General features: G+C 37.1%; 1 protein-coding gene across 12 annotated transcripts in view; it reads right to left on the reverse strand.

Annotated features, from left to right (window-relative positions):
* The window catches only part of CACNA2D3 (calcium voltage-gated channel auxiliary subunit alpha2delta 3), a 740859-nt gene that overhangs the window by 149897 nt on the left and 574605 nt on the right, over positions 1-16357 (reverse strand). For all 12 annotated transcript variants that reach the window (XR_010589061.1, XR_010589062.1, XR_010589060.1 and 9 more), the window contains one exon: positions 975-1058. Coding sequence is in view for 9 of the 12 variants with exons in the window: in XM_065551026.1 (XP_065407098.1) it covers positions 975-1058 (84 nt within the window). In the remaining 3 variants the exon portion in view is untranslated. The remainder of the gene's footprint in view (positions 1-974; positions 1059-16357) is intronic.

A 16357-nucleotide genomic window follows, 5' to 3' on the forward strand; every position in this document is an offset into this window, starting at 1 on the left:
GAGATTTGAGAAGTAATCTAGGAAAGATCTATGAAAACACAGACATGCAGGCATGACTTTGGCAATGGTGAAGTTATGGGAAAAACTAAGTAACAGAGACAGAAAGGGGAGCACCTGGAAAGTTACGATTTAATTAAGGACAGTCAGCATGGATTCACACAAAACGAATCATGCCTAACAAATCAGATTTATTGAGGAAGTAACAGAAGGACCAGGCAAAGGTTAAGCCATGGACATACACATAAGGAAAGCTTTTGATACAGTACTGCAAAAAAGACTAAGCCTGCAAGGTAACTAAGAATGGGACAGAGGGCAAACTACAGAGTGGATAGAGAAATATGGGTAATATCTGGAGGGATCTTGTGCATGGCACAGGTGAGGATAGAAGGAATTGATTTGTATGATGTTCTTCAAACCTGAAATTAAGTGTTAGGTGTAAATCATTGATAGGGGATCCATGCTAGCTTCTGTGATCTAAACAGACTCCAGCATCTGTTTTTGTTTGTTTTTTAATTTAGTTTAGTTTGTTCTTTTTATTTCTAAGGGCAGCATGAGCCAAGAGAGCTCCTCCAGAGAGGTGGAGCAGTCAAAATCTGGTCCAGATTTCTCAGTTTGATCTGATAGGTGGGCCAGACCTGAACAGAGGTACTGATCCCTGGTGACCAGCACAGTGCCACTGGGTTCATAATGGGATGCATGGAATATTAAAATTAGGTGATGAATTTTACAGATGATACAAACACAGAGAGACAGAAACATGCATATAAGAAAGAAAGAAAGAAAGAAAGAAAGAAAGAAAGAAAGAAAGAAAGAAAGAAAGAAAGAAAGGTAAATAAAATTCGTAATTAGGTAAAAAGGGACAACTGTCTCTGGAGCAGTTAGGCGGCCTCTTTGCTGACTACTTGAACAGTTACCAAGTACAGTAGTGGGATACAACAATCTCTTCTGACAGGGCCTTAAAACAAATCACTTACCACATCATCTCTGTCTTCCCACTCAACCTCAGAAAGATCAACGCTGCTGTAGTTGGGTTTTCTTCGCTTTTTTCCTTCTTCATACTAGCATTCAAAATAAAATTTTAAAAAATAAAACATTAGGCATGTTATGTTTTACTTGCACAAAGATCCAATGTCAGATGATTTTAAGAGTTGCTGGGTGGATATTGGTTAGATGCAATGTACATTTTCAGTGTGTGGTTTAATTAATATAAAGTGAAGCACAACGATGCTCAAATATTTCCTGTGAACTGAAAAACCTGCTTACTATATGCTTATACACAGGACTCCTATGCTGCAATGCAAATCTTTCCTTCAGGCAGAATTCTCCTTTCTTCATATGACTCTAATGTCAGACCCCTGTTAGAAATGTGGGGAAAGTAATACTCCTAATAAATTAGTTTGTTCTCTTCGCCACATTTTATAATCAACTCAGCAATGATACCTTCCGCACATTACTAACCATATGGAAACTAATAAGGCCCTGATCTCAAAGTTTATACTAAGTGTCCCAAACTAGCTTTCAGTCAGGCAGGAAGTTATATTTCCTACAATCTTATCAACAAAATGTTTACACATTTCTCTTTAAACAAGATAAGCTGTGAGTCTCGGGAAGCTTGGTGTTAATATTTGCTGATATTACGTTTTATCTATGATTTAATAGGAAAAAGAAAGTAATATACTAATAATGGCAAGTTATAGTTTTTATCACTACAGCCATTGTTACTCTGTAAATCTCACATTTTAAGTAAACATCTTTAATGACAAATGGGGTGTTTATAATATAGGAAATTCTGCCCTCTGCTGAACATCAGAAATCAGCGACCTCACTAGTTTAAGAACAAACATCTTGAGGTATGGAGCAAGAGAGTGTGTGATTTCCCAGCTCTCTAAGTGGATAAATTAATCCATATGGTTTTAAGTGAATTGATGGGAACATATTTGAAACACACGTACATTTTGCTGACAATGTTTGTGTGCTTTAAAATGTTGAAGACTCATTTTCTAGGCCTTTTACTTTTTATAATGGCTAAAAGGAAAAAAAACACAAATCTTTCTACCAAGAGTGGTCAGAGAAACAGGGAGGTCTTGGGCAGTTCCGGAATCAAGTTTGTAACTTTGCAGGCTTGGAATGATGGCCCCTCAACCACACAGACTGCAGAGGCAGGAACTTCCAGTCATCTTTTGTGGTGAACACACACTTGCACTAAGCCTAATCTTCAGGGGAGATGCCTTCCTTCTTCAAGGTTAAAGCAAACTTCTAGTCTCATGAATTTTATTCTAAATTAAAGGAACTGGATATTGAACTCATGGTCTTTTTTGTAGTCTCAGAATCATTTAAAAAACAGAGATGTCAGAGAAGTAATTCCTTCTGGAGAAGCTGCATACTTCTTCCAAGGGATCAGTTGTCAGACTGTATTTACAGCAGAGATGTTGGGGGAGGGGTGGAGTTGTTAACACTGGGCAGTAGTAGATCACAATGCTGCTCTGCCTTCTTACTTTTGCTCACAGTGATTTGGCTCCTCCAATCATTCCCATGGGCAGTACTTTTGAGAGGTCACATCTGATTACTTCCTGAATCAGTTCTCATTATTCTTTTTGAGTAAGACAAATACTTGCCAGGTCCTCTGTGGAAAGCTTTAGGCTAAGGTCACTTCACAAGTTGAGGGCTTAGTTTTTGCACAGTTTTACACTCAGTTTGCAATCCCCTAGTGTGGATGCAGTTATACCAATATAAAGGTATTTCAAAACATGCTATAATGATATAAAAAACATCCTTATACTGGTATAACTCTGTCCACAATATGAGATTGCACGAATTTACCCAAATCATTATCATTTTTTTCAACTAATTTAGTTAAATTCGGACAAAAAATTGTGTGCAGACAGACCTTTAGATACTGACCATTGACAAATACTACATAGTTAGACATGAGGTGGGATAATTTGGGTGTATAAACATGGAATGACTCCTGAACTACTGTCAATATATAATTATATCTTTATTTAGGACTTGTCTGCACCGTGCCTTAGTCTGCACCACAGGGGTGTAAATTTTAGCCAGCACAAATGTGTCATGCGCTAAATGGCCGGTGTGGATGCTGCTGGTGCACAATATAAGTTCCCTAGTGTGTGTTAATATAGTCCCCTTTCCAACAGTACTTCCTTAATGTGAACTACGGAACTTTTAGGGTGCACCAGCAGAGTCCACATGGGTCAGTTAGTGCATAACACTGTAAGGCAGACTAAAATTCACACCCTCTGATGTGGACTAAAGCATGCAGTAGAAAAGCCCTTACATACATTTAAGACTTTCTGGGGTATATTCTGTGCTCACACACATGTGAGAACTGTTACTGAAGGGAGCCGTGCTGATGTACCTGAAGATAGAACTGTGCTGTCAAATATGAGGCAACCCAACTATATCATATTGTTTATGGTGTTTTGGTTTTTTTCATACTAACCCTATGGTTTTCATATGTTTCATTTAAGTAACATGCAATCAAAGAGAGATGGAAAAAGAGTCCAGAGAGCACACATATCCAAAGTATGAGCTATACAGTGAACTGAACCACAGTGGGACTTGTTAACAACCAGAAGACAAGTGTTCAAAAATTCAGAACTTACAGGTAGAAACAAAAGTGTATATCTCAAAAAAAGTTTCCTATAGCCATGCAAGGAAGAAGAGCAGAAACCTCCCTCGGGTCCAGCAGGGAACTCATGATAAGAGCTGGGCAAAACAATTTTGACTAATTTTTTTTCAATGAAAAATGCAGATTTAGGTCCACCAAAGCATTTTGCTAATTTTTGTAGAATTCATTGAATTCTTTCAGTTGCAAAAAGAACCCCAGAATTCTGAAAGAGTCTAAATAGTTTGTGTGACATTTTAACAAGGAACATTTTTACTTTTTGATTCAAAATGACTTTTGAATTTTACTTCAATTGTATTAAAAATATTAAAAGGTAAAAACTTGAAAATGAAATGAAACATTTCATTGCATCTCTAATAAAACATTTAATCTGACCCAAAATGGATTTTTTCACCATTTTCAGTTCACCAAAAAATTCAAAAAATTTTGTGTTAGGGCAACCTGAAATTAATTGCTTTTATATACTCTTTGATTTGGTCACCAAAAAAACCCAGTTACTCACACATTTCTCCTTGCCATGCAGATATGGGAAACCCTTAGATACTACAGTAACTGTGCTAGACAAAACACAAAAACTTTCATAGACTTCCAGAGGGCCAGCATATGACCTGAAGTGATCCAGCAAACACTTGTGCAAGTGTATAACTTTGCGTATTTGACTAGTTGCAAAGACACTATCGTATGAGCAAGGTTACACATCTGTGTAAGTATTTGCAGGATTGGGGCCTAATACAGAAAGATGGATAGACAGATTATAGAGCAGTTAATAATAATACTCTTCGGTATATTTAGAACTTCACAAACTGTCTATCTACTCTGTTCTAGTTCCTTTCTAATTTTAGTATTTAACATCTCCCTAAGAGTAGATTTTACATACTGAAAGCAAGGCTTGGGGTCAATTTACTTCTTTAAATATCTCTTTACAAAATGTAATTCATCCATATATTTTATTTTTCTACTGAATTTAACCTATCTTTACTTTTGTGTCTGACACTCCCTGTTGAAATATAAAATACTCATTGAAGTCTGGAGCCAAACCCATTTGCAAGGTTATTCATACTGTAATACACTGAAACAAATTAATAAAATACACATTAGGAAAGATGGAAACAAGGAATTCTACCAAATTAGCTTCCTTTCAGAGCATGCAAGAAAGAGCTAGATTTAAACTGGGCACTGTTAATCCGGTTTTCGGCCACCACAAAACGTGTGGTGATATTATTTAGTGAATTAACACCTCGAAAATGAAGGATGTATGCTGCGATTTTTTTAAAAAAACAACATTCTGAATAGCACACTGGACTTCTTCTTAATCACCTTTTATATGAAAAACCTCTCTCACAAGAACTCATATTTTTGAATAAAATAGATAACCACTTCCTTTGGTAATTATAATGACCTTTATCTTAATCAGTGTCTTTTTGAATAAAATAGGTAACCACTTCCTTTGGTAATTATAATGACCTTTATCTTAATCAGTGTCTTTTATTTGAGGTTTGGCCAAACTGTTTTAATACTTGATGATTCACGAACAATGTGTGAGGTGTTCTGCTTGAAGATTTTTAAGTCATTTTTTTTCTGCCCGGTATAAAACTATTTATATGTGCCCTTATTAAGCTCTACTCTTTGATTTTTTTTCCCCTGAGAAGTCCCCTATGGGTTAGGCAACATCTGCATTTAACATGACTTGCTATGTGATTATAAAGCCATAGTGTAGCAATCTGATTCAAGAGGGAGTGAGTGGTGTCTTAACAACTGAAAATCTCTTGTCTAAGATGATGGGAATTTAGTAGATATATGCTTCATCTGGATAATGGCTAGTAGTGGAGGAGAGTAAACTACTGAAACAACACCCTCTGAAGTTCCAGTATATTCCATGGAACTTTTGCCTGAATCCCCAATGGAATAGTACTGTAGCAAACAATATACTTTGTGACCACATTCCAAGAACTAGAATGGCAGAAATAATTTCTCCCTGGCCAAAGTATTCTGGCATAAAAGGTAGCAATCCAGAAAAGAAAGAAAATTTCTAATTTAAAAATTTATCATAAGTCTGTTGTGTTCACACCCTTATGAACAAACACTACAGAATTTTATATGAAATCAGTATATTTCTATAGAAATTCCATAGGGATTTATGGGAACTCCACTAAGAATCAAGGATCTGATTCAAAAGTCCATCTTTGTTCTCCAAAGCATTTAGGCACATGCTTAATTTTAGGCATATATTTAAGTCCCATTGAACTCAATGGGACTTTAGCCTGAGCCTAAAGTTAGGCTTGTGCCTAAATGATGAATAGATATGGGCTTAAGCATGTGTGTAAATGCTTTAATGATTAGGGATCCTATAGAAGTGACCAAACAATGAGACTTTATAGACCTATAGATATGCAGTTATATTGAGCCATCATATATCATTCTAAATTATCCTATAAGCTTTTTCTAAAAAAAAAACACAATTATTTTCTATCTTATGTAAGACTTTTCCATACGGGTTTTTAAGTTACTAGGAAACTCAGACATTACAGACATACCGTAGTAGTTCTCTGGAGAGCTTGGTTATTGTTGTCAGTACTCTAAGGTTCTGGACATTACCATTAAAAATCATTTATGGTCTGATGCAATTCCTATTACACTCAATGGAAAGACCCTCGCTGTTATACTGGGAACTCATATAGTACTGAAATTTTCCATGATGCTTAACAAGCAGAGGGCTAGGAGCTGAGGACTTTACTCAGCCACTGACCCGAGTAGGGAGTTATTGCTTGGTGTGCAGAGAGCTTGCCCAGGCTGCACCAACCTTTAAAACAGCACAGACTATTTCAGCCACTACTCCCTCAAATGTGGCCTGCCTGCTTATGGTTGTGATACACAGCCTCTCTCCTCCTTGATCCCTTTGAGTGATATGTTCCTGCAATGGGGGACTAGTCCCTTCACTTCCCCAAATGGAGGCACTGTGGCAGGCTCTTGCATGGGCCATATACGTAAGTGGAGACCCCTTGAGTCCCTCTTCTCTCCATCTAATGGCAAACTTCAATGGTAGTTCTTCCAAGTATAGGCTGAGGAAAAAGCCACAATGTAGGGCTCTCAGCATTTGGTTCACAGATGAGACAATTTTCCTGCCCTGAAGTGCTTACAGTCTACATAAGACAGGACAAACACAAGACAAGCCCAGAGAAAACAGTTCCGGAAAGGATGAGTGTGAGGATTATTAATGAGAAGAAGGCAGGAGGGATTGTTTGAAGAGGGATTTCATACCCTTAAGTCTGTAAAAAATACCTTCCTGTTCCACCCATTTACATTAAATCATGCAAGAGGACTGAGCATTCAGTTAATATGCACTGCACTGCCCTGAAACACTCCACCTAGGGATGTGAGTGTGACGCTGCATCCCTTCTGCATTTAAATCTCTGCTGTCTGGCCTTTAAGCCATTTATTTCATTTGCATTTTCTCCTAGCTATATGGTCCTGATTTGTCTCTTGTAGTACTTGTGCTTTGTGACCTGCATTTATTTTGTGACTTCGAAATATCTTTTTTTGAGCTCTGATGCACCCTGGATTTGTAGAGTACTTGGAGATGTTCAGTTATAAAAGGTGCTTGTAAAAGAAAACTCCTAGGATTAAGATTAAGAAAATGTGACTTCTTTACTTTCTGACAAGTGAAAAAGAACTTCCCTTTCAAAAGAAAGACTCACACATAAAGTCTATTATTTAAGACGTTAATCCAGAAGTTCTTAGGTTATGGTTGGCAATGAAGACCAGTTATTTTTGACTGATCATTCATGCCAGCTGGCAGTGAGAAACTGCCATACTGTAAAATTTCCAGCCATATTGCAAAAGTTGAAAAGGGGAGCCATGTTGCTTAAAATGGTGTGTGTGTGTGTGTGTGTGTGTGTGTGTGTGTGTGTGTGTGTGTGTAGAGAATGGGGGGAGGAAAGGGAGGAGAGAAGAGCAGGAAATATACAACCTTCATTTTTCAAGTAAGAAAATAGTAGGGGCAAATAGATGTGTCCTATACAGTAAGATTCCTCTGTCTAAGTAATGCAAGAAAATCATTTTCATGCCATACCTGTGTTCAAGGATTCTGCCAACTCAAAGACATACATATGTGTGCGTTTTACAAATAGTACAGAAAATGTCTAAACTGATGACATGGAAAATATGGAAATAGTACAGGGGAAGGTGGAACCAAAGAAACAGAACACAGCTTTATGTCACATGCCTACGAAGACTGGGTGAACAGTACATTGTTTTAGATCATAATATCAGCTGGATCACAGTTGATTAGTAAAGTGACATGTATTTGATTCATTTCACTGAAAAAAAAAAACCCTAGGTTTACAATTTTATTTGCATTCTCAGGACCTTATTTGGGATTATGTAAAATTGACAGCTGCTTATAATTATTTTGGGTTTCAGTTGAAATAATTAAAAACATCTGCCTTTATCTTAACACTACCAGACTTAAACCCATGAGCTTGGTTTACCTAACTTCAAAGCTGAAAGCAAAGAATAAAAGAAACCTTTGCATATTACTAACAAATTTCCAGTGATTCATTTATATGTACAACCAGTTATTCGAACAGCCTGCAAACCTTTAATTATCTTTTAAATATATGTAATTTAGAACTGCTAATTAGATAGCAATTTAATGCTCTCACAGGGATTCAGATGCTCTGTCTTTTTAAAAATGTAAACTCCAATAGGAATAATCATTGGCATTCAAGTGATTGAATTTTTCAGTTATTTAAATGAACATGAGGCATTTACACTGTTCATATCATTTAAATATTCTGCTGTCAGCTGCAGCTGTAGAGTTTTACGGACTCTGAATAAAGCAAGGGTAAGTGTAGGTTATCTTACGTTCCAGGAGGGACTCCCCAGAGAGGAATGAGATTTGCTGCTTATGAAAGGCTAACACTGCTTAAGTGGGGCATTAATGTTTCCTCTGAGACTTGGATTTCTCTGTTTTCTATATTTGGAGAAACAAATTTTCCCAGAATTTACAGCTCTGAAAGACTTAGTACTAGTTTAGCAATCTTTAAATACACAGGTCTTTTAGCTATATTCAATATATCATGGCATTTAATGTTTTAATTTAAACTCATTGACTTACTCTGGTAGCCAAACTGCCAACATATTTAGGTGAGGGTTTTATAGTACATGTATAGCCTTTGTTTCCTGAATATACCTTCCCCTATTAGGACCAATCTTTAAAATAAATTACATAAAGATGTGCATCATTTTGAGGAAAGCAATTTATCAATTAGACTACATATTGCAATGATAGAAAACATTATTTATGTATAGCCATTCCAAATACCATCATTGCTAGCATTCCTGAGCTAAAGCTAAGAGTGAGTTTCAGTTTCCCCTTGAGAATAGAACAGTTTGATTTAAACTTAGACATGTTATAAAATCCTTAGTCAAAACCAAGTAAGAAACTGAAACTCTGGTGCAGCAGTATTTAAATTCTAAGTCATCATGGATTATATAGGATTTATCTATGAGCCATGACACATTCATGATCTCAAATTTAGCAAAAATAAAAAGGTAGATATGATGCTTTTCAATTCAATATTGTATGTGGTCATCTGTGAAAAACAGAGAAATTAAGAGGCTCTCCTCCCCCAAAGGCAATTTTGTTAGTGTATTCCATCCCATAAAGCAAAATTCATTCCTTTTGTGAACAACAGACCAGATTCTGATGTCAATTACAAGGGAAAAGAGCCAGAGATTCTATGCAGTCCACTAGGGACTTCACTATTAGTGATCAAATTTCTGTGGAAGTTGCTCAGATATTGTGGTGAGGGCAGCAGTACAAATCCCTAAAATAGACAGATAAGATAGTTATACAGGTATAAGCCCAGAGTAACTGTATCCACTACAAATTAAATGACCTTCCTGAATTTCTCTGTAACCCTTCCATCTTCTCTTCAAGAACCATTTCTCCTGTGACTCTACAAAAACTGGCTAACCAATAATGGCTAGGCTGAGGGGTAATCAGGTATAGTTGAGGTGTATATTTTTAATTGTTATAAAAAGTGTATATAAATCGATTGTAATCCTCTCTCCAGCCCTTAGTATGTCAATTGTCTTCATAGACTAAGCTTTTCAGGATAAGTACTATGTCTTCCTGTGTGTGGACAGTGTCTAACAGAATAGAGGTGCTCATAGAATATCAATAAAAATAACAATATAAAGGCATAAGTGTAAATGGGATAGAAATCTTTCCTCAAGTGTGCATATTTCAAGAATCCATAAGGACTAGGGTAAGCCAATTAACACTGACTTGAAAAACCTAAATAAAAGGAGCAAAATCAAATGTATTTATTGTTAAATCAATGGTTCCTCGGTTCATGCAAATATGAAATTATTAATGATTAAACAGAAGTAAAATAACTTTGTTATGCAAAGTAAAACTCTGCACTCACTACAAAAAATAAGGATTTGTAATGGAAATATGATAGACAGTAGTGATCTTATAAAGATGCCCAGCTAAAAAACAAACTAACAAAACAGATAAGATCTACTTCTGATCTAATTTACACAATAAAGTAAAACTCCAATAAAGTCAATGAAAAGTTACTCCTGATTTAAGTTGGTCTATATCAGATTTGGAGAGTTATCCCCATCAATAACTAGTAATGCCTTACACATATGTGGCACTTTCATCCAGAAGACTCCCAAAACACTTTACCTTTGGGGGTCTCTCTCTCTCCAGTCCGCTCCCTGCCCCCCAGTAGATAAGGGCTTGTTGCACCCACAAGTGAAATGAAGCTATGTAATGTTTGTAAAACCATACAGCAGTTCTGGGAAGGGAAGAGATTATTTCACCCAATAAAGCTTCCAACTATCTATGAATATCACCTTTTATATTAAATGTGGATGTAGATATCAAATATCATAGTGTGCATGAGGTTTACAGACACATAGGGCAGGGGCCATATTTTTGCTATGTGTTTGTACAGTGCCTAGCACTACTGAAATATAAATAACAAATAATTAAATAGTAGTAATAGACTCTCTCCCAGCCCTGAAAAGCTTGAAATTTATATCAAAGAATAATGACACTAGACCATTATGAGAACAAGAATAAAGAATGGAAAGGGAACAAAGCAAAGAAAAGGATATTATTTGTTAAGGAAAGCAGATGATACAATTTGTTTCATTTCATATGGTTGTTTTTTATGGTCTTTTTTTTTTTAACGTGTTGTCCTTTTCGGATCAGAACAGAAATTAGTGGCAGAAAGAGATGTGAAAGAAGTAAATTTCAGGAGGAGAAAGAGGCTACTCAATACATTAGTATACTGTATACTACTGTGTTTGCATCAAACCTATATACAGCATACAACAAGACTGCATGCAGAGTGCAGTAATATCTTGATTTTCCTAAAACTGTGACTCAACTTCCAGTTTGCAAATGTGGTTTGCCCTTTAGTTTTGATTCAGAATGTTATTTGCTTTTCTTTGCAAAATTTATCAAGTCCTTATAAATATATACAGTATTTACAATAATAATTTAAAACACTGAAGTCTCACTACTGTAAGCTCTAGTGTGTTGGACCATTTCGGTAGTTTTTTTAATAGGGACATTTTTTCTCAGCATAGAAGCACTCACTATTTATTTTTCCATACTACAGTACAAAAACCGCCCTCAAATATATCAGAAAAAGGAAACATATAATTTTTTTCTTTTTGCCTTTAAAAAAAATTCCAGTAGATATTTGTTTCTGCATTCTAATACTTTAGTATTTTTAAGTCAAGAGAAACACATTAAATAACAGTTTTAGCTTTCTCTTTTTTACATAAATGTAACATACTAAAAACAGGTGTGATTCAAAGTTGCATTCATATCTGTTTCGAATAAGGAACGAATTGGCACTGCCTATTCCCAGAGCCCAGGAGGCCCACACTGCAAAAGTATTGAACTTGGCAGTGCTAGGGTGCCACCTAATGGCAATTCTTCCTCAATTCATCACTGGTTTATAACCACAGGGGAACTGGAAAGTGCATTTTTCTGACTCAGTGTTCAGAAAACAAATTATTTTGAAATGGATAGAAAATGGAGCTGAAAAACCAGCAACAAGATGTTGAATTTTAACACTACACACAAGCACATTCTTAATAAGAACTACAAGAGCAGAAGATTAGAAAATCTATTGCTAATTACATTGTTCCTATACTATACTGCCCTCTTCTAAGGCAATGTCTCCTGGTATTCCTAGTGTGGGTGCACTGGCTATGAAAGACCTGGTTTAGTGTGACAGAGCTAATGAGAACAAATGTAACCGAAGAGAAAAAATATTCATCACAGGAAGAGAATGAAAAATAAGAGATGGTCTCAAGAGAGGTGGGATAGGAAGGGGAAAAAAAGGGGAAAACTGTTTCTCAGAGCTACAACTGGACTATTCAACTCTGTTATTAAAACCTTTGGTGGAGAAATGTAACTAAACACAGGTACAGTCCTCCTGGAATAGTCCATTCAGCTCCCCTGCATGATCACAATGGTCTGTGAAAAAATCCTTGCAGCACTAGAGGTCACAAATCAGTCTCTTTCCCTGCAGGGTGCCCAGCAGTGATTGTTCCCACTAACAGTCTACACAAAAAACTCCACTTATCTTAAATGAAAGTAAGGTTTATTCAACAAATGGGAGAAAATAAAGAGAAAATCACCACCACAACAACCAACAAAAAACAGTTCGCAAAATATAAACCCTACATGACTAATCAGTACAAGTATTGTAGCTAGCAAGGCTCCAAGCTGAATGGCAAAAGATACTGATTAAATAAGATAAAATCCTTACATATTACAAACCTTTCCCCCTCCAAACCAGCTGTTGCTAGCCTGCCTGTCTTTTCAGGCACCCACAAAGGGAGTTTCTCAAGAAATATCGGAGGGGTAGCTGTGTTAGTCTGGATCTGTAAAAAGCAACAAAGAGTCCTGTGGCACCTTATAGACTAACAGATGTATCGGAGCATAAGCTTTTTCATGCGGCTGACGAAGTGGGTATTCACTCACAAAAGCTTATGCTCCGATACATCTGTTAGTCTATAAGGTGCCACAGGACTCTTTGTTGCTTCTCAAGAAATAGTATGCCTCTCTTTCCCATCTCACTCCAGAACTTAACAGCTACGGCTCATTGGAGTTAGCCACTCAGGAGTCTAATAGCATTACATCATCTCAGACAAAACTAATGATAATCTAAACCAGTTTGAATCCAGCTGGTATAATGTATGATTGGAGATAACCCCAAATTATGCAGAAGTTTTAGCTAATATCCTCTGTTAACTATTTAATTCCAATCCTGCATGCATGCCCCAAACTTGATTGCCATGAAGTTAAAGGGAGTTTCCCCATGGGCTTTAATGGGACCTGGATTTGGCCCACAATAACTGTAATTTTCTTATAAAAAGAATTACATCCATAATTGCCCAGTCCAGCCATCATTGCATAAACAAAAGTCTCACTGCAGTCAATGAAAGCTTGTCAATATGCAGTGATTACAGGATGCCGATTTTAAAAAAGATTCTTCCAAAAACTGAAAGGAAGATAGACTGAACGTACTGTACTGAGCTCACTCCAGCTGACAGCTTTCAGGCACACTTCCCAACATTTTGATTTTAAAAAGAAGGAAGATTGTATAGGTAATGAGATAAATACACCCAAGATGTTCAGTGGTGAGAGGGGTGTTGATGGTAATGTATTCATTTCTCCCATTAAAAAATACTGCCACAACTTAACTCAGGAAGATGGGTAACACCATTTGCCAGACTAATTTACATTAGGCTCTCTTGTTGGATTTCATTACAATTTGTTCCTTAAAAATCTACTGCATAAAGAATGGATAATATATAATTTATAGTACAGTGTTTGAAGTCAGTAATTTGCAGGAGGAGGATGGGAAGGTGGTATGTGGGTGTGCATGTTTTAAAACTCTTGTAAGGGGGCTTTAAAATATACAAATGTATTGTGTGAAAATATAGGCCACAAAGCGCATTCCATGGGACAAAAAAAATGCTCTTCAGAAGTTTATTTAAGAACCAAGGATGAAGTGATGGTTATCTAGAGAGGGTGGTGAAGCCTATCAAACGGAAAATCTCGCCTCACCTCCCTCCATTTTTAGAGCATCTTTTCAATTAAAGGAGCCGATGCCATATCCAAGAAAATGAATCACACCTTCAAAAAATATTCACCTCAATACACAAAGAAAAGGGAAATACTGACATGTGATAAGTTCCACAAGAAGGAACACCCCTGCCTCCCCCCGACCTCTAAAAAGTGGATAAGAACAGAATACCAATTATTCCAGCACTGTACCAACAGCAGACAATTAGTAACACAAATGTAACAGAAATGCTTAAATAGCTAGTTAGTGCCTTCTTATTGTCTTTCCTCCAAATCTACAAATGTTGAAAATAAAGAAATTTAAATTCATTTAATAAAGGTATTTAACCTAAGAGTTTTTTCTCATTGTACCTTCTCTTTTATTTCCCCCTTTCCAGTCTCTCTCTCTTCCACTCATTCCATCCATGTACCCCCACAGTTGTTTTTTTTTAATTTCTGCCTAGTGATTCCTCCTCCCTTGCCTCTTTTGCCATAAGTATTTCCACTGACACCTTTACCTTCCTCTGCAAGGCTCCAAAGAAGATGTGGACTAATATGGTGACACTTAGGGCTTGTCTACAGAGCAGGGTAATGCAGACTACAGAGGTGTGACTTCTAAAGCGCAATAATGTGCTGCGCATTGATTGGTCCATACAGACCTGCTAGTTTGCATTAAAGGTTCCCCGTTGCACTTTACTATAGTGCGGTACTACGTTAAAGAGCACTAGGAACCTTTAGTGTGCAACAACTTGGTCTACGTGGACCAATTAATGCTTAGCACATTAGTGTGCTTTAGAAATCACACCCTCTAGTGCACATTATCCTACCATGTAGAGAAGCCCTAAGAAAGATGGGAACCAAGGACAGGTGGGAAGTAGGTCACTGTTCTCACACCGCGCCATTTTATCATCTTCAGTGCAGAGTTAAGCTCAGGGTGGGAGGACGTGGTGACACCAAGAGAGCTGAGTCTTATCCCAGATCAGTAGATTCATGGCTTCGACCCCATCCACTCCCTCTTTGCAGTGCGATACGTACACTGGAGAGTGGGTAGTGGAGGTGGTGAGTGGGGAGAGGAGATAATGCTAAAAACGTTCATTAACCCACAGCTTGTCTGTTGTGATGTTCTCAAGTCCATAAATGAAAAATCTGCCAGGGTGCCATGGAATGTGGTACAGCTGACAACACAGTATGTGCATAGCTGTTTCACATTACAGAAGTAGCTGGGTGAAATCCTGGGAGTTCTGCCCCTTACTTCAGTATGGCCAAGATTTCACCCTCAGTCTACATGTGTTAGACAAGAGATCATCATCATTATCACTAATCTATATTGCAGCATTGCCCAAAGACCCCAGTGAGGTTCATTGCCCTATTCTACTAAGTGCTATACATACACACAGAAAAATGCAATCACTGCCTCAAATAGCTTATGGTGTAATTTGAGACAAATATTCAAGAAGAGTGATGAACAAAGGGAGGAAATGGGTGAGGGAGGACACAGACAATGATAATAAGATCATATGGTTTTATAGGTCAGCTATGTGCAGAACTTGATGGTTGCAAATTGTTTGAATTTTAAAAAAATATCAACTACCCTGACTGTCATCCAACCTAACCACTATTATTTGGCTGATTTCTAGAGAGAGAGGGCTGGACCACAGTAGTAAAGTATGCAAACCTCTTATTATAGGGTAGAACAGAATTCTTTGGTTCATCGTTACATGTGTATGTGAAATTCTATCAGTTCAACTCCAATAATGAGGAACAAGATCTGTGCTTTATCACTGTACTAGCATTCCTGGCTAAATTCAAACATGTTCTTGCAACTTCCTCAGTTAATAAGGTTTGTTAACTAAAAACAGGTGGAAAAGGAAGACATACAGGAACAATACAGAGGGAAACCCTGTTTATCCAAAATACGTTGCAGAAAATTCTTAAAGACCAATTCACATATATCAAATGCCCTTTAATGCAGCCAAGGCCAATGAAACCAATTAAGTGTTAGTTGCACATGTTAAAGCTGCCTCCCAGGCAGAGTTCACATTCATGCTCAAAACCTGCAAGATTTTTTAAAACAAGATTGAAACCAAAAAACAAACATTGAAGCGAAATTTTGTCATGGATCAAAAACTGGCTAAGAGTCAGGGAACAAAAAATAGAAATAAAGAGTTTTCATCTTGGTGAACAGCAGAGAGCTTCATGGGTCCAGACTATGTCTGATGCTATTTAACGTATTTATTAGCAATCTGGAAACTGGGTGAGCACTAAGGTAGCAACATCTGCAGATGAGACAAAGTTATTTGGGTTAGTCAAATGCATAGAAGATTAAAGTCCTTCAGGAAGATCTTACCAAGCTAGGTAAACGGTTAACACGATGGCAGATGACATTTAATGTTGGTAAGTGTAAGATAATGCACACTGGAGGAAAAAAATGAAATTATATATACATCTTACAAGTAGAGCCCTGTGCGGATACATAAAAGTGTATCTGCATCCGCTCCGCAAAAACTGTCTGCGGATAGACGCATCTGTGGATGTGGATATTCGCGGATATCTGCAGATTTGCAGGGCTCTAAATAGCTCCACAGGTCACTGTGCAGCAGTGA

This window comes from Chrysemys picta, chromosome 7 (genome assembly GCF_011386835.1).
Source record: "Chrysemys picta bellii isolate R12L10 chromosome 7, ASM1138683v2, whole genome shotgun sequence".
Taxonomy (NCBI): domain Eukaryota; kingdom Metazoa; phylum Chordata; order Testudines; family Emydidae; genus Chrysemys; species Chrysemys picta.